The sequence below is a fragment of the Macrotis lagotis genome, chromosome 5, assembly GCF_037893015.1.
Source record: "Macrotis lagotis isolate mMagLag1 chromosome 5, bilby.v1.9.chrom.fasta, whole genome shotgun sequence".
NCBI lineage: Eukaryota > Metazoa > Chordata > Mammalia > Peramelemorphia > Peramelidae > Macrotis > Macrotis lagotis.
The window spans coordinates 173,813,424-173,840,430 of NC_133662.1; the positions used below are offsets into that span (position 1 = coordinate 173,813,424).

At 36.8% G+C, this 27,007-nt stretch overlaps 1 protein-coding gene across 1 annotated transcript in view; it reads right to left on the bottom strand.

The window, feature by feature from the left end:
* Positions 1-21,473: 21,473 nt before the first annotated feature.
* Positions 21,474-27,007, bottom strand: part of TMEM242 (transmembrane protein 242) — a 57,508-nt gene continuing 51,974 nt past the window's right edge. The window contains exon 4 of the mRNA XM_074187909.1: positions 21,474-24,127. Within this exon, the coding sequence (XP_074044010.1) occupies positions 24,029-24,127 (99 nt within the window). The 3' untranslated portion in view covers positions 21,474-24,028. The remainder of the gene's footprint in view (positions 24,128-27,007) is intronic.

Here is a 27,007-nt window from a genome sequence, read left to right on the forward strand (position 1 = left end):
AACACAGACTGAAGCACATTTTTTATTATTATTATTATTATTTTTTGGGGGGGTGCAGGACAAAGGGGGCTGGGTGGCCTAGCTGGGGCCACATAGTGGGGTGATCGTTGGTTGTCTGAGGCTGAATTTGGACCTGGGTGCTACAGGCTCAAGGGCCAGTGCTCTGTCTGCCACCCAGCTGCCCCCTACTATTATTACTATTTTATTTTATTTGGGGTCTTTTTTTTTTCTTTTTTTTTGTTTTTTTTGCAGGGCAGTGGGGTTGGGGTGGCTTGCATGTCACACGGCTGGGTGATTGTTGGGTGTAAGGGGCTGGATGTGGGCTCGGGTGCTCGTGGCTCCAGGGCTGGTGCTTGTACATTGCACCACCTGGCCATACCTACAATTATTACTATTATTTTTTTTAATTTTAATTTTAATTTTTTTTCTCTCCCCTTTACTTTATCGCTCAAGTGAGTCTATATTTTGGGGGGTATTTTGTTTATTCTTAAATAAGAATATTTAATTAATGTATAAAAAACATTATTTGTACAAAAAGAGAATAAATAAATATTAAATTAAAAAAAAGAGGAAAGTATACTAAGACCTGGCATAAATTTAACTGAGTTAGCAAAACTCTGGTGTAAATGAATATTCAAACATATCCATGTGTAGGTGTAATAATCATGTGTATATACATATATGTATATGTGCTTGTGAGCATGCATATATAACTAAAGAATCTACTTTACCACCAAAAAAAAATCAGATAATCTAGTGTTTGATAAACTCAAAGACCTCAGATTTTTGGACAAGAATTCACTATTTGACAAAAACTGCTAGGAAAATTGGAAAACAGTATAGTAGAGGGGCAGCTAGGTAATGCAGTGGATAGAGCACCAGCCCTGAAGTCAGGAGGACCTGAGTTCAAATCCTGTCTTGTATACATAATGATTACCTAGCTGTATGACATTGGGCAAATCACTTAACCCCACTGCTCTTGTTTAAAAAAAATAGTATAGTAGAATGACATCTTACACTGAATACCAAGATCAGATCAAAACCAGTACCTGATGTAAACATAAAGGCTGACACCATAAGCAAATAGTTTACCTGTCAAATCTATGGTGAAGGGGTGAAGTGAGAAAAAGAGCATTACAAGATATAAATTGAACAATATTTTATTTTATTAAATTAAAAATGTTTTACACAAATAAAACTAATGTATCATAGATTAGAAGGAAAGCAGAAATCTGGGAAATAGTTCTTATAGCAAATATAAAGGTCTTTGATAAAAGCCTCATTTCTCAAATATGTAGAGAATTGATTCAAGTTTATAAGAATATAATTCATTCCTCAAATGATAAATGGTCAAAGCATATGAAGAGGCAGTTTCAGATGAAGAAATCAAAGCTATCTTATAATCATATGAAAAAATGCTCTGAATCACAATTGATTAGAGATAGGCAAATTAAAACAACCCTGAGGAACCATATCTCTTATGTTTCAGATTGACCAAAATGACAGAAATGGAAAATGAAAAATAGTGGAGGGGATGTAAAAAAAATTGGGACATCATACACTTGGTGGAGTTGTGAACTGATCCAATCATTTTGGAGAGCGCTTTGGAACTGAGTCCAAAGGGCTATAAAACTATGTTTACCTTTTGTTCCAGCAATACCACTGCTGCTGGTATTCCAAAGAGATTTTAAAATGGGAGGGAGGGAGGAAGAGGAAGGACCTATTTGTACAAAAATATTTATAGAAGTTCTTTTTGTAGTGGTAAAGAAATGGAAATTGAGGGAATACCCATCAATTAGGAAAAGGCAAAACAAATTGTAGTATATGATTGTAATGGAATATTACTGTGCTATAAGAAATGATGAGTAGATATGTTGCGACTTGCTTCACCTTGGGGCCCTAACAGCGATGACCTTCCTCCCGGAAGGAAGCTGAGAATAAGGAGTCAAGCCACACTGCCTTATGCCTCCAGCTCAATTTTATTACTGCTTAGCTTCTACATATATACTGTTAGGTCTTCCAGGATAGAACAAAGAAAAATGAGGGAGTGGGGGGTGCACAAGCCATGTACAAGCAGTATCTTGCATTACAGGATAAGGGGGGTATGTTAGGGGGGAGGTGGTAAAACACAGCTGTGTCCTGTACCCTTGGGGTGGAAAGACCAGCTCCCAAGGACTCTAGCACACCTTATCTCTAAGGGCGGTAAGCCAGCTCCTGAGATTGTCCAGGTGGTGGTCTGTTAGAATAGCCTCTGTTGCCACATCTCCCCCTTGTTTTTCATTAAGGGTGGGGAGGGACCTGGATAGTCATAATATACACCAAGTTGGGAATCAATGCAAAACACATAGGGGCTTCTACATGGGGTCCAGGGGATCTGTGGAGACCAGAAGGGGGTGGAGTGTCCAGTGTCAAGGAGAAAAGGGCAGGGAGGGGTGTATGGGGTTTAGGGTCATTCAGTAATCTTAGGTCCAGTGTACAAGGTTCTGAAATTCTGGGGCCAGTAAGCAGGGAAGAGAGATGCATCATGACCCACAGGTAAGAGAATGGGGGGGAGGGGATAAGTGCCCATCAAGGGGTGGCCCATGCTTCCGGGGTGTTCAGCAGGAACAGCATAGTAACAAAGAGTGGATGAAGAGACAAGTGTCATTTGGGTTTAAAGTCCATCACTCTTTTTGCCAAGGTAAAGAGCTCATCCTGGAGTGCTGCAGGATGTTGTGGGGATCATCTCTTCCCCCTCCGACCTCTGCCTCTCGGGTCTCATCTATTGTTGTTTAGCTACATTCTCTGCATTTCTTCAGTCAGGGTGGTTATATGGGGAATCATCTCGAGAGGCAGGTCGGATCAGACAGCCGGGAATCCACAGTGGGGCAGTGCAATCTGTGGGAAAAACACAAGCAAACCCTCTCCCTTTTGTTAGGATGGGGGAGGAAGGGAAGTGGGCAAGGACCAAGGCTAGGGCTTGCAATTCTGCCCATTGCACAGACTGGGTATGGGGGCTCCTGGGAGTGAATAAAACGGATCCATTACTGTAGATTACATAGCCCAGGTGCTTTCTGTTTGTGTTTGTAAAGGCTACATAAGCTTGGGGAATGGGTCAGGGGGGAGGGAAATGAGAAGGAGAGCGTGCTGACAGGGAGTGCTGAAATCCCCTTGAGGAGAGGGGAGGGTGGGTAATGGTTATCAATAGACCCAGCAAAGATCTCTCATCTGACAGGCATCCGTGAAGTCGTTAGCTGCCACTGAGGGGGCAGGGGGGGATCATCTTGATGTTTTGGGGGAGGTTGGATCCAGCCGTTTTCCTGAGGCAACTCAGGGTAGAGACGAGGAGGTTTTGGGGGGGGGTTGTCTGGAGGAGGATGGGGAGGGCTTAGGAGGAGGGGGGGCGAGTGGATTTCTCATCAGTTTGAGTGCCCTCATCACAGACCTCAGTGAGGTGGCATGGGCTTTCTGCCCTGGCTTTTTCTGCATCTAAAGCTGCCTGTAGAATGTTTTTAGGTTCCTCCTCTCTCCCTGAAAGGCAGGCATGTATTGCAATAGGATAGAAGGGCAGTGGGGGAGAAAAGTCACCACGGACCTCAGCTCTGCGGGCAAGAGTCAAAACGCATCCCCAGTCTCAATCCAGGGGGCCAAAGCCAAAAATGCCTGGAGTGTTATCTTACATTCTCTTTCAGAGCATTTCAGGTGACGGGAACTTAGGAGGTGTTTAAGAATCTGTACTTGGGTATCTTGGAAATAAGGGGGGAAGATTCCCCATTATGTTAAGGGATTTCGGGGTTCTAGAAGCCGTGGGGTTGCTGGGGCGAGGGGAAGGGGACCGTCAGAGAGCGGTCAATGTGGGGCACTTACCTTAGCCAGCAAGGAGGAGTGCGATTCTGAGGCATCCCTCAGATTGGGGGGGGGGGGGGATCCCGAGTTTCTACACCATTTGTTGCCGCTTGCTTCACCTTGGGGCCCTAACAGCGATGACCTCCCTTCCAGAGGGGAGCTGAGAATAAGGAGTCAAGCTACTACTGCCATGCCTCCAGCTCAATTTTATTACTGATTAGCTATTACATATATACACTGTTAGGTCTTCAGGGTAGAACAAAGAAAAAATGAGGGAATGGGGATAAACAAACGGTGTACGTGCAGCGTCTTGCATTACAGGATAAGGGGGGTACATTAGGGGAGAGGTGGTAAAATACAGCTGTGTCCTGTGCCCTTGGGCTATGGGGCGGAGAGACCAGCTCCCAAGGACTCCAGCGTACCTTATCTCTCAGGGTGGCATGCCAGCTCCTGAAACTGTCCAGGTGGCGGGCTGTTAGAATAGCCTGTGTTCCCACACAGATGGATTTCAAAAAATCTGGAAAGACATATGAACTGATGCAAACTAGGAGAATAGGTCACACAGTAACAGCAATAGCTACTCTCAGCAATATAATGAACCAAGCAATATGAGGAACCAATTCCAAATGGCTCATGATGAAAAATGCTACCCATCTCTCCAGGGAAAGGACTGATCGAGTCTAAATACAGATCAAAGCAAACTATGTATCACTTTCTGGATTTTCTTCATTATTTTTCTTTAGGTCTGTATCTTTTTTTACATCATGACTAATATGGTAATATGCTTTCCATGACTGAACATATATAACCTAAACCAAATTGCTAACTATTTCTGGGAAGGGGGAGATAATGGAGGGAAAGAGAAAATTTGGAACTCAAAGTTTTTCTTTATTTTTTGCAAGGCAATGGGGTTAAGTGGCTTGCCCAAGGCCACACAGCTAAGTAATTATTAAGTGTCTGAGGCTGGATTTGAACTCAGGTACTCCTGACTCCAGGGCCAGTGCTCTATCCATTGCGCCACCTAGCCACCCCTCAAAAACATTTTAAATGAATATTAAAAATTGTCTTTATGTGAAATTGGGGGAAAATAAAATGTATTTTTAAAAAATCTGTTTTAGAATGTTTAGGTAGACTGCTAGCATTTAAGTAGATAGCATTTTCTTTTCATGGTCTTTCATTTCCAGATGAAGACAGATACAAGCATCAAAATATTTTCCCTTTGATTCTTAAATTTGGTATTTTCCAATTTTATAATACAAAATTTGATAATTATTCATGCCATTGATAAAAAAAATACATGTGCTGGTGGCGAAATGGGGTGTGAGGAAGGGAGAAAATTTGAAATTCGGGGTTTTGGAAGTAAAATTGAAACTTGCTTTTGCATGTAGCTAGGGTTAAAATTTAAAATAAAATTAAAAAATAAACACAAAATAAAGGAAAGAAGAAAGAAAGGAAAAGAAATGCATGTGTTCATCTTATTAACTAACCCTTAGGGCAAGAAAAGAAGAAGTTTGATTTAGTAAAAAGTTACTGGCTGCTATCAGAAGAGGGGCTTCTAGCCCCGCCTCCACCTGTGTGAATTTGGACTAGTGTTCTAAAATGAGACTAAATCTAGATTAGGTGTTCTTAATCCTTATGTGTTATGAACTAATTTGTTAGTCTAATGAAGCCTATAGACCCCTTCCCAGAATATCTTCTTTTTAAAAAAATCATAGTTGAAGGAAAAATTGAATTTCACAGTTTGCAACCTTGGAGTCATCATGGACTCCTCACTATCTCTCATCCCCCATTCTCTTGCCACAGCCTGTCCATTTTACACTTTGTACAGTCTCTCCATGATGCCTCCTCTCTTCTGACACTGTTACCTCTATAGTGCAGGGCCTCCTCACCTCACACCTAGATTATTCCAATAGCCTTGCAAGACAGGGTTCCGTCTCTCCCTGGCAGGGTTAGGGGGTTAGCTGGAGAGCATAGCTGTGGCTCACTGCTCCCCTCATGGCATAACCAAAGAAGCACATCTCCCCAGTGAAACCTCTCAAATGAATAGCTTGAGACCAAGGTGAGTGAATTATTGATTACAGTTCTTTCCAGAAGTGGATGAAGAGCTCCTCAGAGCAGCCACATTTTTACAGAAGCAAGAACAAGCTTATATATTTTAGTCTAACACTACTCCTCTCATCAGAACTAGGACTGGTCCAGGTGCCTCCAGGCTACAACTCTTTCTACACTCCTCTTTCACCCTCTTAATATGTTCCCTACCCTGATTGTGCCTACACATACATCACATGTTCTTATAATGAACCTAAAGCTCTTCCTTAGGTGGAGAAGCCAATATGTATGGAGTTAATTAAGAATGCACAGTAATTTAGGGTACATGACCAGGCCATGAACTGGTCTGAGCTGTTTGGACTATCTGGTCTAAAATTTCTACAGGAGCTCTTACAGAACAGGAGAGTCTTGTCATTTTCTGTAACATTATTTCTGACCAACTCCTTATTTGGCACTATCTATGGAAGCAGAATTTCCTCTATTATGGGGCCCCATCCCTTACAGCCTGATGATGAGTCTGTCTGCCTCAAGTCTTTTTTTTCTCTTTTTTTAAAATTTATTTTCATCCACTTGTACATATATATTTCCAAGTTGCAAAGTTTCCCTCCATCCTTTCTTCCCATCCCCCTCACCTCATTTGGGAACAGTCAGGTTAGCATTTTTTTACAAGGCAAATGGGGTTAAGTGGCTTGCTCAAGGCCACACAACTAGGTAATTATTAAGTGTCTGAGACCGAATTTGAACTCAGGTATTCCTGACTACATGGCCGGTTCTTTATCCACTACACCAGCCAGCCGCCCCAAGGTAAGCATTTTACATACATATTTTGTTAAACATATTTACAAATTAGTACTTTTTGGCATGAGGAATTAGGATTAAGGGAAAGAGATATATAAGAGATAACTTTTATAAAGTGTTCATCAGATTCGGTAGGGGTGTTTTTTTCCCCTATGTATTTTGTTTTGCTTTGTTTTTCTTCCTTTGGCTGGGGATAATGGAGACTATTTCTAGTCTAATACAGTTGTCCTAGCTCTCTGGGCTGCCTAGAGGAGTTGCTTCCATCAAGGTTGTTCATCTCATAATGTTGATGTGTACATTGTTCTCTTGGCTCTACTCCCTTCGCTCAGCATCAGTTCCCGCAAGTCATTCCATGCTTCTCTAGAGTTCAACTATTTATTGTTTCTTATAGAACAATAATATTCCATAGTATTCATGTACTATAACTTGTTTAGCCATTCCCCAATTGATGGGCATCCCCTCAATTTCCAATTCTTTGCCACTAAAAAAAAAGAATTACTATGAATATTTTGGAACATGTAGGACTTTTCTCATTTTTTTAATTATAAAGATTTTATTTATTTTGAATTTTATAATTTTCCCTCCCATCTTACTTCCCTTACCCCACCCTCCACAGAAGGCAATTTGTCAGTCTTTACATTGTTTCTATGGTACACATTGATCCAGATTGAATGTGATGAGAGAGAAATCATATCCTTAAGGAAGAAACATGAAGTATATATAGATAGCAAGATCAGACAATATGATATCAATTTTTTTTTCCCTAAATTAAAGGTAATCCACAGTTCTTTCTCTGGATATAGATGGTATTCTCCATTGTAGACAGCCCCAAATTATCCCTGATTGTTAGCACTGAAGGAATGAGCGAGTCCATCAAGATTGATCATCACCCCCATGTTGCTGTTAGGATGTACAGTGTTCTTCTGGTTCTGCTCATCTCATTTAGCATCAGTTCATGCAAATCCTTCCAGGCTTCCCTGAATTCCCATCCTTCTTAGTTTCTAATAGAACAGTAGTGTTCCATGCCATACATATACCAAAGTTTGCTAAGCCATTCCCTTCAAGGACATTTCCAATTCTTTGCCACCACAAACAGGGCTGCTATGAATATTTTTGTACAAGTGACATTTTTACCCTTTTTCATCATCTCTTCAGGGTATAGAGGTATTGCTGGATTAAAAGGCATATACATTTTTGTTGCCCTTTGGGCATAGTTCCAAATTGCTTTCTAGAAAGGCTGAATGAGTTCACAGTTCCACCAACAATATAATAGTGTCCCAGATTTCCCACAACCCTTCCAACAATGATCATTGTCCTTTCTGGTCATATTGGCCAGTCTGAGTGGTGTGAGGTGGTACTCAGAGAAGCTTTAATTTGCATTTCTCTAATAAGTAATGATTTAGAGCAATTTTTCATATGACTATGGATTACTTTGATCTCCTCATCTATAAATTGCCTTTGCATATCTTTTGCCATTTGTCAATTGTGGAATGGCTTTTTTTTTTTCATTTTAAATTTGACTCAGTTCTCTGTATATTTCAGAAATGAGTCTTTTGTCAGAAACACTAGTTAAAAAGATTGTTTCCCAGTTTACTACATTCTTTTGAGCTTGGTTACAGTGGTTTTATCTGTGCAAAAGCTTTTTAATTTAATGTAATCAAAATCATCTAGTTTTTTTTAGTGATATTCTCCATCTCACCCTTAGTCATAAACAGCTTCCCTTTCCATAGATCTGACAGGTAAACTACTCCTTGATCTTCTAGTTTGCTTATAGTATTGTTTTTATGTCTAAATCCTGTATCCATTTGGATCTTATCTTGGTAAAGGGTATTAGGTGTCGGTCTAATCTAAGTTTCTTCCATACTAACTTCCAATTTTCCCAACAGTTTTTATCAAAGAGAGAGTTTTTATCCCAAAAGCTGGACTCTTTGGGTTTATCAAACAGCAGGTTACTATAATCATTTCCTGCTGTTGCACCTAGTCTATTCCACTGGTCTACCACTCTGTTTCTTAGCCACTACCACACAGTTTTCATGACTGATTCTTTATAATATAATTTTAAATCAGGTAGGGCTAAGCCACCTTCTTTTGTACTTTTTTTTCATTGAATCCCTGGAAATTCTTGACTTTTTATTTCTTCATATGAATTTACTTACAACTTTTTCTAACTCGTTAAAGTAATTTTTTGGAATTTTGATTGGTAGAGTACTAAACAGGTAGTTTAGTTTTGGTAGAATTGTCATTTTTATTATATTAGCTCAACCTATCCATGAGCAGTTGATGTTTGCCCAGTTATTTAAATCTGATTTAATTTGTGTGATAAGTGTTTTGCAACTGTTTTCAAAAAATTTCTGAGCCTGCCTTGGCAAATAGACTCCCAGGTATGTTATATTGTCTGAGGTTACTTTGAATGAGATTTCTCTTTCTAGCTCTTCCTGCTGTATCTTGCTAGACATACATAGAAAAGCTGAGGATTTATGAGGGTTTATTTTATATCCTGCAACTTTACTAAAATTGATAATTGTTTACAGTAGTTTTTTGGATGATTTCTTGGGATTCTCTGGGTATACCATCATGTCATCTGCAAAGAATGAGAGTTTTGTTTCTTCCTTCCCAATTCTAATTCCTTCAATTTCTTTTTCTTCTCTAATTGCTGAAGCTAACATTTCTAATACAATATTGAGTAGTAGTGGTGATAATGGGCATCCTTGTTTCACTCCTGATCTTATTGAGAATGCCTCTAGCCTGTCCCGGTTGAATATAATGCTTGTTGATGGTTTCAGACAGATACTGCTTATTATTCTAAGGAACAGTCCATTTATTCCTACACTCTCTAGTGTTTTTAGTAGGAATGGATGCTGCATTTTGTCAAAAGATTTTTCAGCATCTATTGACATAATCATATAATTTCTGATAGGTTTGTTGTTGACATAATTAATTATACTAACAGTTTTCCTAATATTGAAACAACCTTGAATTCCTGGGATAAATTCTACTTGGTCAAAATGTATTATCCTAGTGATAACTTGTGATCATTTTGCTAAGATTTTATTTAGATTTTTGCATATATATTCATCAGGGAGATAGGTCTATAATTTTCTTGGTTAAGGTATCAGCACCATATTGGTGTCATAAAAAAAGTTAGGCAGAGTTCTGTCTTCCCCTATTTTTCCAAAAAGTTTACATAGAATTGGAACCAATTGTTCCTTAAATGTTTGGTAGAATTCACTTGTGAATCCATCAGACCCTGGAGATTTTTTCTTAGGGAGTTCAATGATGACTTGTTGAATTTCTTTTTCTCAGATAGGGTTGTTTAGGTATTTAATTTCCTCTTCATTTAACCTAGACAACTTATATTTTTGTAAATATTTGTCCATTTCACTTAGATTGTCAAGTTTATTGGCATAGAGTTGGGCAAAATAATTCCCAAATTATTACTTTAATTTCCTCCTCATTGGTGGTGAGTTCATCTTTTTCATTTATGATAACAGCAATTTGGTTTTCTTCTTTCTTTTTTTAAATCAAATTGACCAGAGGTTTATCAATTTTTATTGATAAAACCAACTCTTGGTTTTATTTATTCAATAGTTTTTTTTTTGCTTTTGCTTTTATTAATTTCTCCTTTAATTTTTAGAATTTCTAATTTGGTATTTAATTAGGGTTTTTTTGTTCTTTAATTTTTTTAGTTGCATATTTCTTCTTTCTTCATTTATTCATGTAAGCATTTAAAAATATATTGTATCCCCTGACAGCCACTTTGAGTGAATCCCATAGCTTTTGGTATGCTGTTTCATTGTTGTCATTATCCAGGATAAAATAATTAATTCTTTCTATAATTTTTTGCTTGATCCATTCATTCTTTAAAAAGAGGTTATTCAGTTTCCAATTATTTCTGGGTCTATATCTCCCTGGCCCAGTATTGCATATGATTTTTATAGCATTGTGATCTGAGAAAGATGTATTCACTATTTCTGCCTTTCTGCAATTTATTATTAGTTTTTTATGTCCTAGTACATGGTCAATTTTTGTATAAGTGCCATGTACTGCAGAGAAAAAAGTATATTCCTTTCTATCCCCATTCAATTTCCTCCATAAGTCTATCATATCTAGGTTTTCTAACAATCTGTTTACCTCCTTGACTTCTTTCTTGTTAATTTTATGGTTCGATTTATCTAAATCTGAGAGAGGGAGGTTGAGGTCTCCCACTAGTAGAGTTTTGCAGTTTATGTCTTCCTGTAGTTCTTTCAGCTTCTCCTCTAAGAATCTGGATGCTATCCCATTGGATGCATACATATTCAATATTGAAATCACTTTATTGTTTATGGTACCTTTTAGGAGGATATAGTTTCCTTCCTTATCTCTTTTAACACCATCTGTTTTTTGCATCTGCTTTTTCTGAGATAAGGATTGCTACCCCTGCTTTTTTCACTTCAGCTGAAGCAAAATATATTTTGCTCCAACCTTTTACTTTTACTCTATATGTATTTCTCTGCTTCAAATGAGTTTCTTGTAAGCAACATATAGTAGGATTCTGGTTTTTAATCCACTCTGCTATTCACTTACATTTTAAGGGAGAGTTCATCCCATTCACATTCAAAGTTATAATTACTATTTATTACCCTTCATGCTATCTTCCCTCTGTTTGTATTTTTCCTTCTTTTTTTCCCTTTATCCATATTCACCAATATTTTGTTTCTGAATACCACCATCTTCAATGTGTTTGCCCTCCTATATCTACCCCCTCCCCTTTATTTCTCCTTTCCCTTTTTCCCTTTTTCCTTCCCTTCCTTCTGTTAGTTTCCCTTTTTCTTCCCCTCCCTGTCTGTGCCCCCCCTCCCCTTTTCCCCTTTTAATACTTGAAAGGTTAGATGTTAAGTTACCTGAGTGTGTGCTAAGTTAACTTTAAGCCAAGTCTGATGACATGAAGATTCAGGTGTTTCTCATCTCCTCCCTTCTTCCCCTCTATTACCTTAGGTCTTTTGTACCTCTTAGTGTAATGAGATTTACCCCCATTCAATCCCCTCCCTCCTCCCATCTCTTTCCTGTCCCCCTTTTTAAGGAGGAAGTATTTTTAAATCATTCTATCTGAGTCATAGAAAATCTTGAGTATCCATCACTTCTGGCTAAGTATATTCTCTCTAATAGAGTCACAATTCTTGAAAGTTATTAGAGTCTTTCTTCCAAGTAGGGTTATAGCCAGTTCCATCCCATTGGTTAGCAGTCTCATGGATAAATCATGAGTATCCATAATTTCTGGCTAAGTATATTCTCTCTGATAGAGTTACAATTCTTAAGAGTTATAATACTTTTTACCAAGCTGGGATATAGCCAGTTTTGTCTTATTGGATAGCAGCTTTTTATTCTTTACCCCCCTCCCTTTTTTAAAACCTTTTTCGTGTGTCTCTTGAATCTCCTGTTTGATGTCCAAATTTTCTATTTAGCTTTTGTTTTATCATCAGGAATTGTTGGAAGTCTTCCATTTCATTAAATGTTCATCTTTTCCCCTGAAAGAGAAGTCTCAGTTTTGCAGGATAGTGGATTCTTGGCTGCATTCCAAGCTCCCTTGCTCTTCAGAATATCTTGTTCCCGGCCCTACAATCCCTTAATGTTGATGCAGCCAGGTCCTGTATAATCCTTTCTGTGCCTCCTTGGTATCTAAATTGTTTCTTTCTTGCTGCTTGCAGGATTTTCTCTTTTATCTGATAGTTCTGGAATTTGTCCACAACATTCCTTGGTGTTTTCATTTTAGGATCTCTTTCCAGGTGGGAGCTATGTATTCTTTCAATAAGTATTTTGGCCTCTGGTTCTATGATATCAGGGCAGTTTTCCATCACTAATTCTGTAATATTAAGTCTAGGCTTTTTTTCTCTTCAGTGTTTTCAGGAAGACCTATAATTCTCAGGTTGTCCCTCCTCAATCTATTCTCAAGGCCAGTGGTTTTGCTGATGAGGTATTTTATATTTTCCTCTATTTCCTCTATTTTCTGGTTTTAACAGGCTCTTGCTGTCTCATGAAGTCATTAGTTTCCACTGATTCCATTTTTTTTTTAGAGAAGGATTTTCTTCATTTACCTTTTTCAACTCCTTTCCCGATTGGTCAATTCTATTTTTGAAAGAGTTTCACATTTGACCAATTGAGGTTTTGAGAGAATTCTCTTCTTTTAGCATTTACCCAATTGAGGATCTGAGAGGTTTATTTTCCTTTTGTATTTGTCCAATTGTCTTTTCCAATGATTTGTTTTCTTGTTACAAGGTGTTAATCTTCTCTTGGGTTTCTTTTCCCAAATTTTCCAATTGATTTTCAAACTCCTTCCTTATTTCTTCAAGGAAGTTTTTCTGTGCTGGAGACCAGATCATATTTTCCTGAGAGGTTCTGTGAGTTAGGGGTCTTTTCCTTCCAAGAATTTTTCTATGGACCCTCCCTCCTTTCCACTGACCTTTCTTCATTTTAGTAAAACCTTGAGTTGGGGAGGGGCTGGTTCACAGGGGTTTGGTGTCGAGATCCCTAGAGGCTTTACTCACTGAGTGTAATATCTCCAGCTGGCCAGTAGGGGGTGCTGGTTGCTTTCTTTGGAGTGTCTGTGACCTTGACTGAGCCCCTCTCCCTTGACCTGGAGGGAGTGATTGAAGCTGTTAAATACTTTTGTCTTTGATCACTAGTGGTCTTTACCCTGGGGTGAAGCGATCACTCTATTGTCAGCTGAGGTGGTTCTGCTGCTTGGCCTTAGCCTGGGGCAGAGGTAGTCTGTAATTGTGTTTGTTCTAGGAAGAGGCTTCAGCTGAAATGGAGCCCAGGGATGATGTCCACAGTTCTCCTGCACCAGAAATCTCTTGCTAGCCCTTCCAGCAGGCTCCCAAGGGTCAGCTCCAACACCAATGCCTCTGCTCCCTAGTTGGCCCAAGCACCAGCAGTCGACCAGGCTCCAGCCCCGCCACTGATCAAACGGGTCTGGTCCTTGGGCCCTCAGGCTCCAGGGCTCCAGCCACCCCCCCCCCCCCCCACTAATCAGGCTAATACATGGCTAATCCAGGCTCTCAGGCTCTCCCTGGTCCCATGCTCCTGGCAAAGTCCACTCTCTGCACCAGGACTCAAGAAGACAAATCCTGAGGTCGATGTTCTTTCTCCTGGCTTTTCTTTCTTGGTTTTGTTGATCGGATTTCTGTTAAGAGGTTTGTTTCATATCATATATGGGGGAAGATCAGGAGATTTTAGAACTGTGCCTGTCTTCTCTCCGCCATCTTGGCCAGAAGTCCTGTCCAACTTATTATTAATAAACTACAGTGCTAGAGGAAAGAATGATTTACTTTTTCCATTTTTTTTAATAATTTCTTCTGGATATAGACCTAGAATTGGAATTGCTGGGTCAAAGGGTATGAACAGCTTTATTGCTCTTTGGGCATAGTTCCATATTGCTCTCCAGAAAGGTTGGATCCATTCACAACTCTGATCATCTTCCCTTTTTCTCATCTGTGCTAATCTAATAGTACTGAGATGATACCTCATTGCTGTTTTAATTTGCATTTCTCTAATCAATAGTGATTTGGAGTATTTTTTCATATGCTTATATATAGTCTTAATTTCTTCATTTGAAAACTATTCATGTCCTTTGACTAGTTATCAATTGGAGAATGACTTGTGACCTTATAAATTTGATGCAATTCTCTATATATTTTAGAAATGAGACCTTTATCAGAACTCCTGGTTGTGAAGATTGTTTCCCAGCTTTCTGCTTTTCTTCTAATTTTGGCAGCATTGATTTTATTAGTGCAAAAATTTTTTAGTTTAACATGGTCAAAATCATTCATTTTGCAGTTTATAATTTGCTCTAATTCTTGTCTGGTCATAAATTTATCCCTTTTCCATAGATCTAGAATATTTTTTGGTCTATTAATTTATCTATGGTATTGCTCTTTATGTCTAAATCTTGTACTCATTTTTAAAATTTTTTTTATTAAAGATATTATTTGGGTTTTACAATTTTCCCCCAAATCTTATTTCCCTCCCCCTACCCCCCCAAGGAAAGCAATCTGTCAGTCTTTACTTTGTTTCCATGTTGTACATTGATCCAAATTGAGTGTTATGAGAGAGAAATCATATCGTTAAGGAAGAGACAAGAAGTCTAAGAGGTAACAAGATCAGACAATAAAATGGTTTTTTTTTTTACTAAATTAAAGGGAATAGTCCTTGAACTTTGTTCAAGCTCCACAGCTCTTTAACTGGATACAGATGGCACTCTCCTTTGCAGACAGCCCAAAATTGTTCCCGATTGTTGCACTGATGGAATGACTGAGTCCTTTAAGGTTGAACATTGCCCCCATGTTGCTGTTAGGGGTGTACAGTGTTTTTCTGGTTCTGCTCATCTCACTCAGCATCAGTTCATGCAAATCCCTCCAGGCTTCCCTGAAATCCCATCCTTCTTGATTTCTAATAGAACAGTAGTGTTCCATGACATACATATACCACAGTTTGTTAAGCCATTCCCCAATTGAAGGACATTTACTTGATTTCCAATCTTTGCCACCACAAACAGGGCTACTATGAGTATTTTTGTACAAATGACATTTTTACCCTTTTTCATCATCATCTCTTCAGGATATAGACCTAGTAGTGGTATTGCTGGATCAAAAGGTATGCACATTTTTGTTGCTCTTTGTACGTAGTTCCAAATAGCTCTCCAGAAAGGTTGGATGAGTTCACAGCTCCACCAATCCTGTACTCATTTTGACCTTACTTTGGTATAGAGTGTGAGATATGGATCTATGCCTAGTTTTTGCCATAATACTTTCCAGTTTTTAGTGGGATTTGGATTTCAAAAGCCTAAGCATATGAGATAATATGAAGGGAATTTTTTTTAATGAACTGGAAATAAAACTGTGAAGAGCAGAACTGTTTCCTAATTTTTAAAAATATGCTGATATGCCTTAAATTGTAGCAGTAGAATTTTGCCACTTTGCTGTTTAAAAAAAAATCAGTGTTTTCCCAAACCTTGTATAACTTCCATTCAATGTTGATACATTATTGTTAGACATGTATACATCATGTTAAACACTTGTAAGTCTTAAAAAATAGAAAAACTAAAGTTATTGTATTGATGTCAAACATTTCATTTTTGAAGTACTGATCACTTTACAATTTTGTTAAGTAGGGGGATAGTGGACAGGTGACCTATGCATAGAGCTATAGTGTCAAGACATGAATGGGGGAAAATATATTTTTACCCCCCCAAAAAAATAAATAAAAAAATATTTTCCAGTTTTCCCAACAATTTTTGTCAGATAGTGAGTTCATATCCCAGAGGCTGTCTTTGGATTTAGATTGCTGTAGTCATTCACTTTTGAACCTATCCTAATCCACTGATCCATTGCTCTATTTCTTAACCAGTACCAGGCAGTTTTGATGACTGTTGCTTTATAGTATAGTTTTAGATTGGCTAGAACTAGGCCACCTTCCTTTACATTTTTTTTTCATCAGTTCCCTTGCTATTCTTGCCCTTTTGTTATTATTTTTTCTTGCTCAGTAAAGTATTTATTTGGTAGTTTGACTGGTACTGAATAAGTAATTAAATTTGGATAGAATTGTCTTTTTTATTATATTAGCTCTACCTAACCATGAGCATTTGACATTTTTCCAATTATTTAGAACTGACTTTATTTGGGAGAGAAAAGCTTTATAATTGTGTCCATACAATTTCTGGGTTTGTCTTGGGAGGTAGATTCCCAAGTATTTAATGTTATCTACAGTTATTTTAAATGGAATTTCTCTATCTCTTGTTCTTGGGTTTTATTGTTCATATATAGAAATGTTAATGATTTGTGGGGCTATTTTATATCCTGCTACTTTGCTGAATTTATTAATTGTTTCAAGGAGTTTTTAAGATGATTCTCTTGGGTTCTCTGGGCATACCATCACATCACCTGCAAAGAGTGAACGTTTTGCTTCCAAATTGCCTGATTCCTTCAATTTCTTTTTCTTGTCTTATTGTTACTGCTAGCATTTCTAATACTATTTTGAATAGTAATGGTGGTAGTGGGCATCCTTGCTTCACTACTAAATTTATTGGAAATGTTCCGAGTTTATTCCCACTAAATATAATATTTGCTAATGGTTTTAGATACTATTTATTATTTTAAGGAAAATTCCACTTATTCTATACTTTCTAGTATTTTTAATAGGAATGGATGTTGTATTTTATCCAAGGCTTTTTAGCATCTATGCCTGCCTCAAGTCTTTCCCCACTGCAATCCATCCTCCACCAGTCATTAAAAGATTTTTCTGAAGCACAGATCAAATTATGTTACCTGTGGCCTCTTTCAATATACTCATTGGCAACCGTATTGCCTCCAGGATCAAATGCAAATGCTCTGTTTTACATTCAAAGTCTTTTTGAAGCTTAGTCCATTCCTATCTTCCCAATCTTCTTTCACTGTATTCCAAGACCCTGACCTCCTGGCTGTTTCATCTGTTTGGGACATTTTTTCTGTCTCCCATGCCTGGAATTCTCCTTGTTTTGCTCCAACAAGTAACTTCCCTGATTTCCTTCAATTCCAAACAAAATCCCACCTTCCCTAACTCCTTGATTACAGTACCTTCTTCCTATTAATTCCTATTTATCCTCTAAGTAGCTGGTTGACAAACTGATGATCAATTTTCTAATAATGAGTCATTCTATATATACTCTCCTCACCTGGATTTTGTCACTTGAAGTATTTCCACCTTGCCAGTCCACAGACAAAACCTTAGAGCTTTAAAGACACTTCTTTGTCAGTGAAGCATCATAAGATGCAAACTCAACAGCAACCATTTTTTATAGTTGTTTTAGTTATGTCAGACTCTTCATGATCCCATTAGGATTTTCTTGGCAAAGACATTGGAATGGCTTGTCATTTCCTTCTCCAGCTCATGTGACAAATGAGGAAATTTAGAAAAACAGGGTTAAATGACTTATCCAGGGTCACACAGCTTGTGTCTAAGGTCAAATTTGAACTCAGTAAGATGAATATTACATATTCCTGGCAAAGCATTCTATTCATCACATCACCTGGTTTGCCCAACCAAGAATAAAAAAAATAAACTGCCCTCCAAATGGAAGTTAAACTCAATAGATTTTCATTTCTTTGATCACATGGTTTTAGATTTGTTTGTTTTTCTTCAAAAATTAGGTTGGTAAGAAACTTCCTGAACTTGGTTTATATTTGAATCACCATCCTTTCAAAAGTAATAGAAATTATTGCATTACTTGGGATAAGGCTCACAATTCGCTTGAGGCTAATGAATGTTTTCTGAAATTCAATTTCAACTATATTGACATGTGGCAAGAGGGATATTTCTTATGATCACATTATTAGCTTTGCAGGTTTTTAGCAACAGGTTCTACACTCTTATTAAAACCCATTCAAACTTTAGAAAAGCCTGGAAAGATGAACATGAACTGACGCTGAGTGAAGTGAATAAAACCATTGTTCATATTGACTAACTATGATGGACTTGGCTCCTCTCAGCAGTACAGGGACATTTCTAAAAGGGGGGAAAAAACCTTTGGAATCTAAATAAAGACCAAAGCACACTATTTTCACTTTTTCTCAGTTTTCCTTTAGTTCTGATTCTTCTTCTTTCACAACATGACTAATACATTAAACATTATTATTCATGTATAATCTATATCAGATTATTCACTATCATGAGGAGGTGGGAGGGAAGGGAGAGAGGTAGAAAAATGCGGACCTCGGAAGATGAATGTTGAAAACTATCTTTGCATGTAATTAAAAAAATAAAACAAAAAACCACAAGTAAAACCCATTTTGTTTTAGTGATGGACTACAACTTATAGTTTATATCTATGTATAACTATAGTATATACACATATGGGCCAATTATATAGCATACTGGATAGAATATTAAGACTTTGAGTCAGGAAGTTCCACTTTCAAATACTGGCTCAGAAACTTAATAGTTGTGTCCTTAGAAAAGTCAGTTATTTCCATCTGTTTTCTTATCTGGACCTGGGGATAAACAACATTTATCCTGAAGGGTGGCAAGGATCAAACAAGGAAACATTGTGAGCATTTAGCAAACCTTAAAGAGCTATATAAAATGTTAGTTATTGCTATTATATACTCCATTCCCAAGTTATTTAAAGATCTTTCTCGCTTCACCCTAAAAATAACTATAGGTCTATGGGCAAATTTTTACTTGGCAGCAATAAATAACAAAAGCAATTTCCTTGAATGAATGCAAAGTTATTGTAAACATTTCTTCTTATTATGTTACTTTACATGTCAGGCCTTTTGAGTAATTTAATTCTAAATTTAGAATTTAACCCCTAACCAAAATAAACAATGTCCTTAATAAAAAGTCTCCTTAATGTTGGTTTGGTTGTGCAAGGGAAATAACTTGTGTTCTCCCATCCTTTTAAAACTTTCTGGTGCTCAGCCTCCATGAAATGGATTGCTTATGGAGAGATAATGTCTACTCTGTTCCTTTTTAAGTCTGTGAAAAATGTCATCCTGGTTAATAGGGTGATTAAAACTCTTTATGCTCCAGGAGATAAATGTGATTATGTTTGTCATATACTACCCAAGATAAAGACAGCAAGGAAGGCAAACTTGAAATTCCATAACATTTTCTCTCTTCCATATTCAGGAACATTCAGAGCTTAATACACAGATGGTACTCCACATAAAAGAATAAGATTATCTGTTAAACATTTTTCCCTTCCATTAACCAATTTAACAATATGCTTCTGATATAAAAGGAACAAATGACAAAAATCTTCTGACATCTAAATTCTATCTGTAAATATTCTATTTTATTAGATTGAATGGTTTTCATCTAACTTTTTTTAGCCTCTAAAATAAACTTGCAATCAAGTTTAAGGAAATAATTCTAGCTGGGCTTACATACCTTTCCAACCTCAGTCTCATCTCTTTAGGTCTCTGATTCAGGACCATTCTTACAATATTCACATCTTGAACTTTGTTTTTAAGCATCTTTTACATTTCTGCTCCCTTCTTAAAGGTTTTATTTATTAATATTAATTAGGTTATGCAGTTGATACAAAAAATGCACAACTCTTAAAAAGTCAAGGATAACCTTTTAATTCTGCTGTGTATCCTCATCCATGCCCATCTAAAAGAGTATAGTAAAATCACATAGTAGAAAAATGTTATATTTAATACAAAAAAATTAAAACTCTTGCATGGGCATGAATTCAGAGGAAGCATGAGAAAAGAACAGGATAGAAGTTGGAGGATCTGATTCCAACTAAGCTCTAACATACACTAGTAAAGCAAATCTAGGGGAATCATTAAGCCTCATTAAAGCAGCTCACTCCACTGAGCATCTGCAGCTTTGCTGGGTTTTAACTCTAGAATGAGATGCTGAGCCTCACCCCCCACCCCATATCTCCCCTCTCTTTCCCCTTTCCAGTTTCCTTTTATGTGCTGGCTTCCTCCATTAGTTGGAAAACTCCTTATTCAATTCTGTAAACATATACTAAGCACCTATTTGCTAAGTTCAGTGCTATGTGCTACCAAAAAAAAAAGGCAAAAGACAATCCCTACTGTCAAAGAGTTTATAGTCTAATGGGGGAACAACATGCAGAAAAAATGGACAATACAAGCTATAGACAGATTAAGTAGGAAATAATGGTGGAAAGGCACTAGAATGAAGAGGGGTTGGGGAAAGCTTCCTTTAAGAGGTGGGATTTTATTTAGGTCTTAAAGGAAGCCAGGGAAGTCAGTCACTGGGGCTAAGGAGGGAGAGTATTCCAGGCATGGGGGAACATCCAGAGAGAATGCTCGAAGCCTAGATGGAGCATCTTGGTCATAGAAGAGCCACGACAGTGTCACTTGCTTCAGAGAATGTCATGAAATAAATTGTAAAAAGACTGGAAAATGGGAGTGGGCTAGGCTATAAAGGGCTCCGACTATCAAACTGAAAATGTTGTGTGTGATTCTAGAGGCAAAAGGGAGCCACTAGAGTATATCGAGTGAGGGGGAAAGGGTAGAAGCTGATGGAGGATGAATTGGAGAGATAAGGCCGGCAGACCTACCATCAGGCTACTGCAATAATCCAGGTGTGAGGTGAGGAGGGCCTGCACCACAGTGGTGACAGTGTCAGAGATGAGGAGGCAGAATGGAAAGATATTGCAAAGGTACAACTGAAAAGGTTTGGCAAGAGGCTGAGGAGTGAGAGACAGGGAAGAGTCCAAGAGGATTCCTAGGTCGTCAATCTGAGGGACTGGGGAGATGATGATGCCTTTTGCAATAATAAGGAAGGCAAGGGGGAGTGGGAGGAGGAGTGGGGAGAGATATTACAGGGAAAGACTATGAGATCCACTTTGGATATATTGAATTTAAGATGCCTACTGGACATTCAATTCAAAATGTCTGAAAGGCACCTGGGGATTCAAGATTGGGGCAAAAAGGGCAGATTTGAGAATTTTCAGTATCAATCTCTCAGTGCCTCCAGGCAACTCTTGAGAACTATGATATCAAGTGTAGAAGAACTAGAGATCTTCAGTGGCAAAAGGGAAGTCCTCTTCTAGAGAGTTCCCTATGCCAATAGTGTCAAACCCATAACCTGAAGGTTACATGAAGTTCACAAATGAACCCAAAGCTGATTAAAAAGCAGTTGGGAAATATGTACAAAAGTAAAATTACAAAAAAAAAATGTTTTCTAAATCAGTTTGTAGCCAGCCCACAGGGATCCCTATGCATGGTTCAATAATCCTAGTTTCTATTTGAGACTGTTGACTCTATTGCCTTACATCAATGAAATCACTTCACCAATTTTGGCATAGATTGGATTGGTATAGATTGGTTTAATAATTGTAAGCACATTGTTTGAGACACATTTTATTTCTTTTTTTAGGTATATTGGGCTAATAAGAACACTTTGTAGGTAGGAGACTATCATCTTCAATCTATTTTGTACTCATTTTTAAAGTCTTCAATAAAAGCATTAACAAAGTTCATTATGCAGAAGCTTTCACAATATATGCTGCATCTAATCTGTCATTTATTTTGCCAATTAACACAAAAAGCATTCCAAGGTTTTCTGAGCTGGCTGTCATCAACATTAACAGGAAATATATATGGGTATAGCATTAAAGGAGATGCTATACTAGGGTTTACAAAGAATAAAAGCTATTTCCTGCACTCAAGGGCTTACACTCCAAAAGTTTATTTCTAATCATGGTAACTAAATGATTTAGTTCCATCTCAATTCTCTTTCTTTCACCTTCCCCAACCCCAGGAATTTTACACGCAAAAAACCCCTCAAGAATCTTGAATTCTAGCTACAGATGGCTACAGGTGCTTTCAATTGTACTTATTCCATTTTTTTAAATATAGACTTAGATGCATACCAATTCACACATGTTAAAAAAAAATCACCTCAATTATTTTCTGATCTATTTGTCTTCAAACAAAATTATAAATCTTTTTTTACCTATTATTTAGTTTAAAATGAAAGATGAGAGAGACGAGGCCTTGAAACTGTCCATATGTAGTCTTATAAATTTCTCTATAATTTCTTTTTTAATCTTAGATTCCGTAATAAGCTATAGAAGAAGCCTAGGCACTGATTACACCTGTTTAATCACAATTCAGCAATTTGAGTGTGGTATCAGAGTTTAGAGAAAAATGCTAAATTATGCACTTGACATTTATTTTTTTATTTTTTATTAGAACTAAAAGGTTTCATAATAACAAATAAATTTCAAATGTACTTTATTAGACCTGATAGCTGACTAATTAGAGCTTAGCAATCATAAAGAAACTTCAAAATTGCATTTTCAACCAGATGTTGTTTCTCTGGAAAATTTACATACTAAAAATATTTTTCTTGTTCTTTTTAAAACTTTTAAGTCTCTGATAAATATAGTGATTGCAATTAGGCACTGTATCCATCAGTTTCTATAAAAGACCATAGAGGAACAGTGTTTTCTCAGTGATGAATTACTTAGAATTATTAGACTAAATATTGAATGTCAGATACAATACCATGTGAGTTTTTGGTTAAAAATATTTGTTAGTTGGGTGGGTTTAACATCACGCTATTTTCACTTTGATGACTGAGGTAAAATTATCATCTAGCAGATAGTGTTCAGGAATCTAGCATCAAATTATTCACCAATGTACCCTTTACACCAATGATAACATGACAAAGACAACTAATTACTCTCAAATTATATTAATTTGTTGTTGGTTTTTTATTTAACTCAAAGTATAAAGACATGTAAAAATATAATAACTGGCCTTTAAGTGGAACACTGAATGAACAAAAGGCACAGAGGAAACGAAAAACCATTTCAAACAAATTATCTAATATTATGATGTGCACCACGAGATGAATGTTTGGTAGCTCAGCTGGTTTTCAACGTGCCAGCTACAGCCAGTAATCACACCACACCATGGAAAGTTACTGGAATGAACCCATTTAATTGAAAAGAATGAGCATCCATTATTTCATTATTAGCTAGGGCATGACTTCTACGTTTCAAACACTGAAGACAATAAACAGCCCCTATTCTCAAGGTATTTAAGGTCTAAAATTTTTTTTTTTGCAAGGCAAATTGGTTTAAATGGTTTGCCCAATGCTACACAGCTAGGTAATTATTAAGTAACTGAGGGCGGATTTGAACTCAGGTACTCCTGACTCCAGGGCTGGTGCTCTATCCACTGTGACACCTAGCTGCCCCATAAAATTTTTTTAAGTTATTTAAAAAAATTTTTTTTTGCTTTTGCAAGGCAATGGGGTTGAAGTACTCAAGGTCACACAGCTAAGTAAGTACTAAGTGTCTGAGGCCGCATTTGAACTCAAGTCCTTCTAACTCTAGGACAGATGCTCTATCCACTATACCACCTAGCTGCCTCTATTTTTAAAATTTTGAAAATGAACCCCCTTTAAATTTTAGTTTGGTTTTTCCAACCTGGTGGTGAGGAGTAACAAAGATTTATTATAATATTTATCATAAAATATGGCTTTACAAGTGAGAGACTTGTTTTTAAAGTTCACAGAAATATATCTAATTTTTTTATACTAGTATATTCTACACAAAGAGAAATTATTTACTCACTTAGAGCTAATATTCTTTAAAACAATCCTCTAAACTTGGAAAAACATATAGCTCTCCTATGTGATTTCAAGATAAAACAAATGTAGAATGACTTGTGAGTTTTCATAGACTACAGTCAAGATGCTGATGGTTATAGAGTTCATGTTCCATCAATGATTTGTTCACTTTCCTGAGTAGAAGTCAATTTAATCTTTTTCCTTTAAAGAAGATGGTTATTTTGGCATTTCCAAGCTACTTTCCCTGTAACAATCACTTTGGAATTCTTTCATGCTCATCTCATTTGGATTTCAGTGCTTCCTCCCACTTGACAGATGACTCGGGGTTCTTGGGAATCACTGGAAATATTGATTGCATTTTACTCTGAAAGTCTTTCATCTAAAAGGAAAAAAAATCAGTCATCAAATGTTAAAAGAAGGGGTAAATATCCAAAGCTATTACAGACCAACACTATTGCTGACTGGATAAAATTGCACTGCTCATGGGTGAAGACCAAAGAGTAACATCTGAATACAAATAAAATCTAGAATCAAATTCTGGTTCTTTTGAAAGAAAAGAATTCCATATATTCTAACTAAGTATCACTCTATAGTTCTTAAAAAACATAAATCTTCCATATGCTTACAAGTAAGATGTTTCCAATTACTACAAAAATGGTATTTATTACTGGTTTTTAATTTATAAGATAATACTGGAAGAGATGTTGCTATGTATCTGAAAAATATATATCTAAATCCTTAGTGGTAAGGTATAAAAATATACTTTATTTGAGAACTGGGATTATAAAGTAATTAAGTTTTTTCCAACCCTACAACAAACATACCACAATTCATACCTCTAAATGACTGCTTCCTCTTTCAGTGAAGCCACCTTGGTAGACTATACATTTATTTCAATTTTGTTTCTTTTGCTCAAAATATTCTGAGAAATATTTTCTTTTTCTTTCTTTCTCTTTCTTTCTTTCTTTCTTTCTTTCTTTCTTTCTTTCTTTCTTTCTTTCTTTCTTTCCTTCCTTCCTTCCTTCCTTCCTTCCTTCCTTCCTCCCTCCCTCCCTCCCTCCCTCCTTTCTTTCTTTCTTTCTTAGTATCTTTAAAGTCTCTAGAGCATATTCTCCACAATATCAAGACTGGATTTGATTTTTTATAAAAAGGCAACAGTCATTTGGAGTCAAGTTTGATGAATAAGGTAAATGAACAACTGATTAATAGTATTTTTTGTTAATACATGACTCCCCTACCCCCAACCACCAAAGTATTTTTTGGAAAGAAATCTTTTTTGTGTGGTTTAAAAACTCATTTCAAAAGAATTTTCTAAGAGGAGGTTTCAGAAAAAGCTTCAGCAAAAGAAGAATCATTAAGAGAAAATTACAATCTTTTATTTACCTTCAATGACAAGACTAATGGAAAACCTCAGAATTTTGATATCTTCCCCAGCCCCCAAGCCCCACCACTCCTCTGAAGCTCCTTATTTCTATGGAAAGCACCACCATTCTTCTAGTCCTCCAGGTTTGCAAGTCTGGCATTAACCTCATTGATCACTCTCTCTAACTCCACATATCCATTCAGTTGCCAATCACAGTTTCTAATTTCACAACATCTTGCATCTGACTTCACAGGGTAACCATTCCAATTCAGTCCCAAATGATCTCGCATCCACATTACTGTTGGTAGTGTAGTCCATCTGGCTCAGTTTTCTCCCCTTTCCAACCCAACATACAGGTACCAAAGTGATTTCCTTAAAGTACAGGTCTAAATTTACCACTCCCTTGCTCAATAAGCTAAAAAAGTTACCAGTTACCTCTAGAATAAAATTGCTGTTTGGCATTTAAAGCAATTCATAATCTGATACCAACCTACCTTTCCAGTTATTATATATTATTATATATTATGTCCCTTCCCACATTCTTGAATTCATCTAAACTGACCTTCAAGTCGTTCCTCATACATGACAGTGTCCCTTGGGCATTGGTTGTCCTCTGGGACTAAAATGTATTCCTTCCTCATATTCTTCCCACTTAGAATTCCTAGGATTGTTTTTTTTCCCAAGACTGAATTCAACCACTACCTTCAAAATGAAGCCTTTTTTTAAATCCCCAATTCCCAGTGCTCTCCTTCTGAAAACTTAATCTTGCATTTATTTTGAATACACTTACATATATACATGTAATTTCCCCCATATTGCATAAGCTCCTAGAGGGCAGGACTATTCCATGTTTGCCTTTGTTATCTCCAATACCTAGTACCTAGCAGGCATTTAATAAATGTTTGTTGATGGAAAACCTTCATTTGAATGTATAAATATTGATATATATTTTTCTTAAACCCCAAACAAATCCCAGGTTTATTTTTGTTCTTGCTTCCCAACCTTCTCAAAATACCAAGGGATGTAAAGTGAGTACAAAAGAAATGTATAAGTAATCAGATTAGTTTCAGAAACTGGAAAACCTAGTAGAAGTAAATAATGTTCCAGAAAAGGAATACTTACAAGTATTAAGATCTTAATGAATCCCTTCTTTGAAAAAAAGAATTAGAAGGCATAGGACATGGTAAACAATGAATAATAATGAAATGGATTATATTTTAACAGAATTAAATATATCTTAACAGAATTTGTTGGCTGCATATAGTCATACCCTTGACATGTTAAAACAAAAATATCAATTACTATAAAGCTAGAAGAATCAAAATGATTATAAAATGGCATAAAAAATTAAAATAATTCCAACAAATCGTTGACCCTGGAAGCTGGAAAATAAATGGAGAAAAGGACAGCAACACTGACTATAATTATTTTATATAAAAATTGAACCAATTTAAATCAAATGTATAATTAGAAAAGACCAGAAGGGCCTTAAAAACTCCTTGGTTAGAAAAGACTTAACAAATGAGAAAGTAGCAACCAAAGACAATATGGATTCAATGGATTTTATTTCATTCAATTCACTAGATTTTATTAGAAGAAAAATACCTTTGTAAAACCTTATGGGGAAGAATAAAGGAAGATTATGAATAGTGTCATCTTGTAAACAGTAAGGCATTAATGAAGGGAAAAACCAATATAAAGAGAGTTTGTGGAGAGAGACCCTACTAAGCAAGGTCATCTTAGGATTAAAACTGAAAGGACAAATGATGGGAAGGTTTATTGTAACAAATCCTTTTGCCATCAAAGACAGTTCACTATCACACCTGGACTCAAAAGAATAATTCCAGATTTGCATATGAGGTAGAAATGGCACTTAAGAAAGCAAAGATGAGAAGA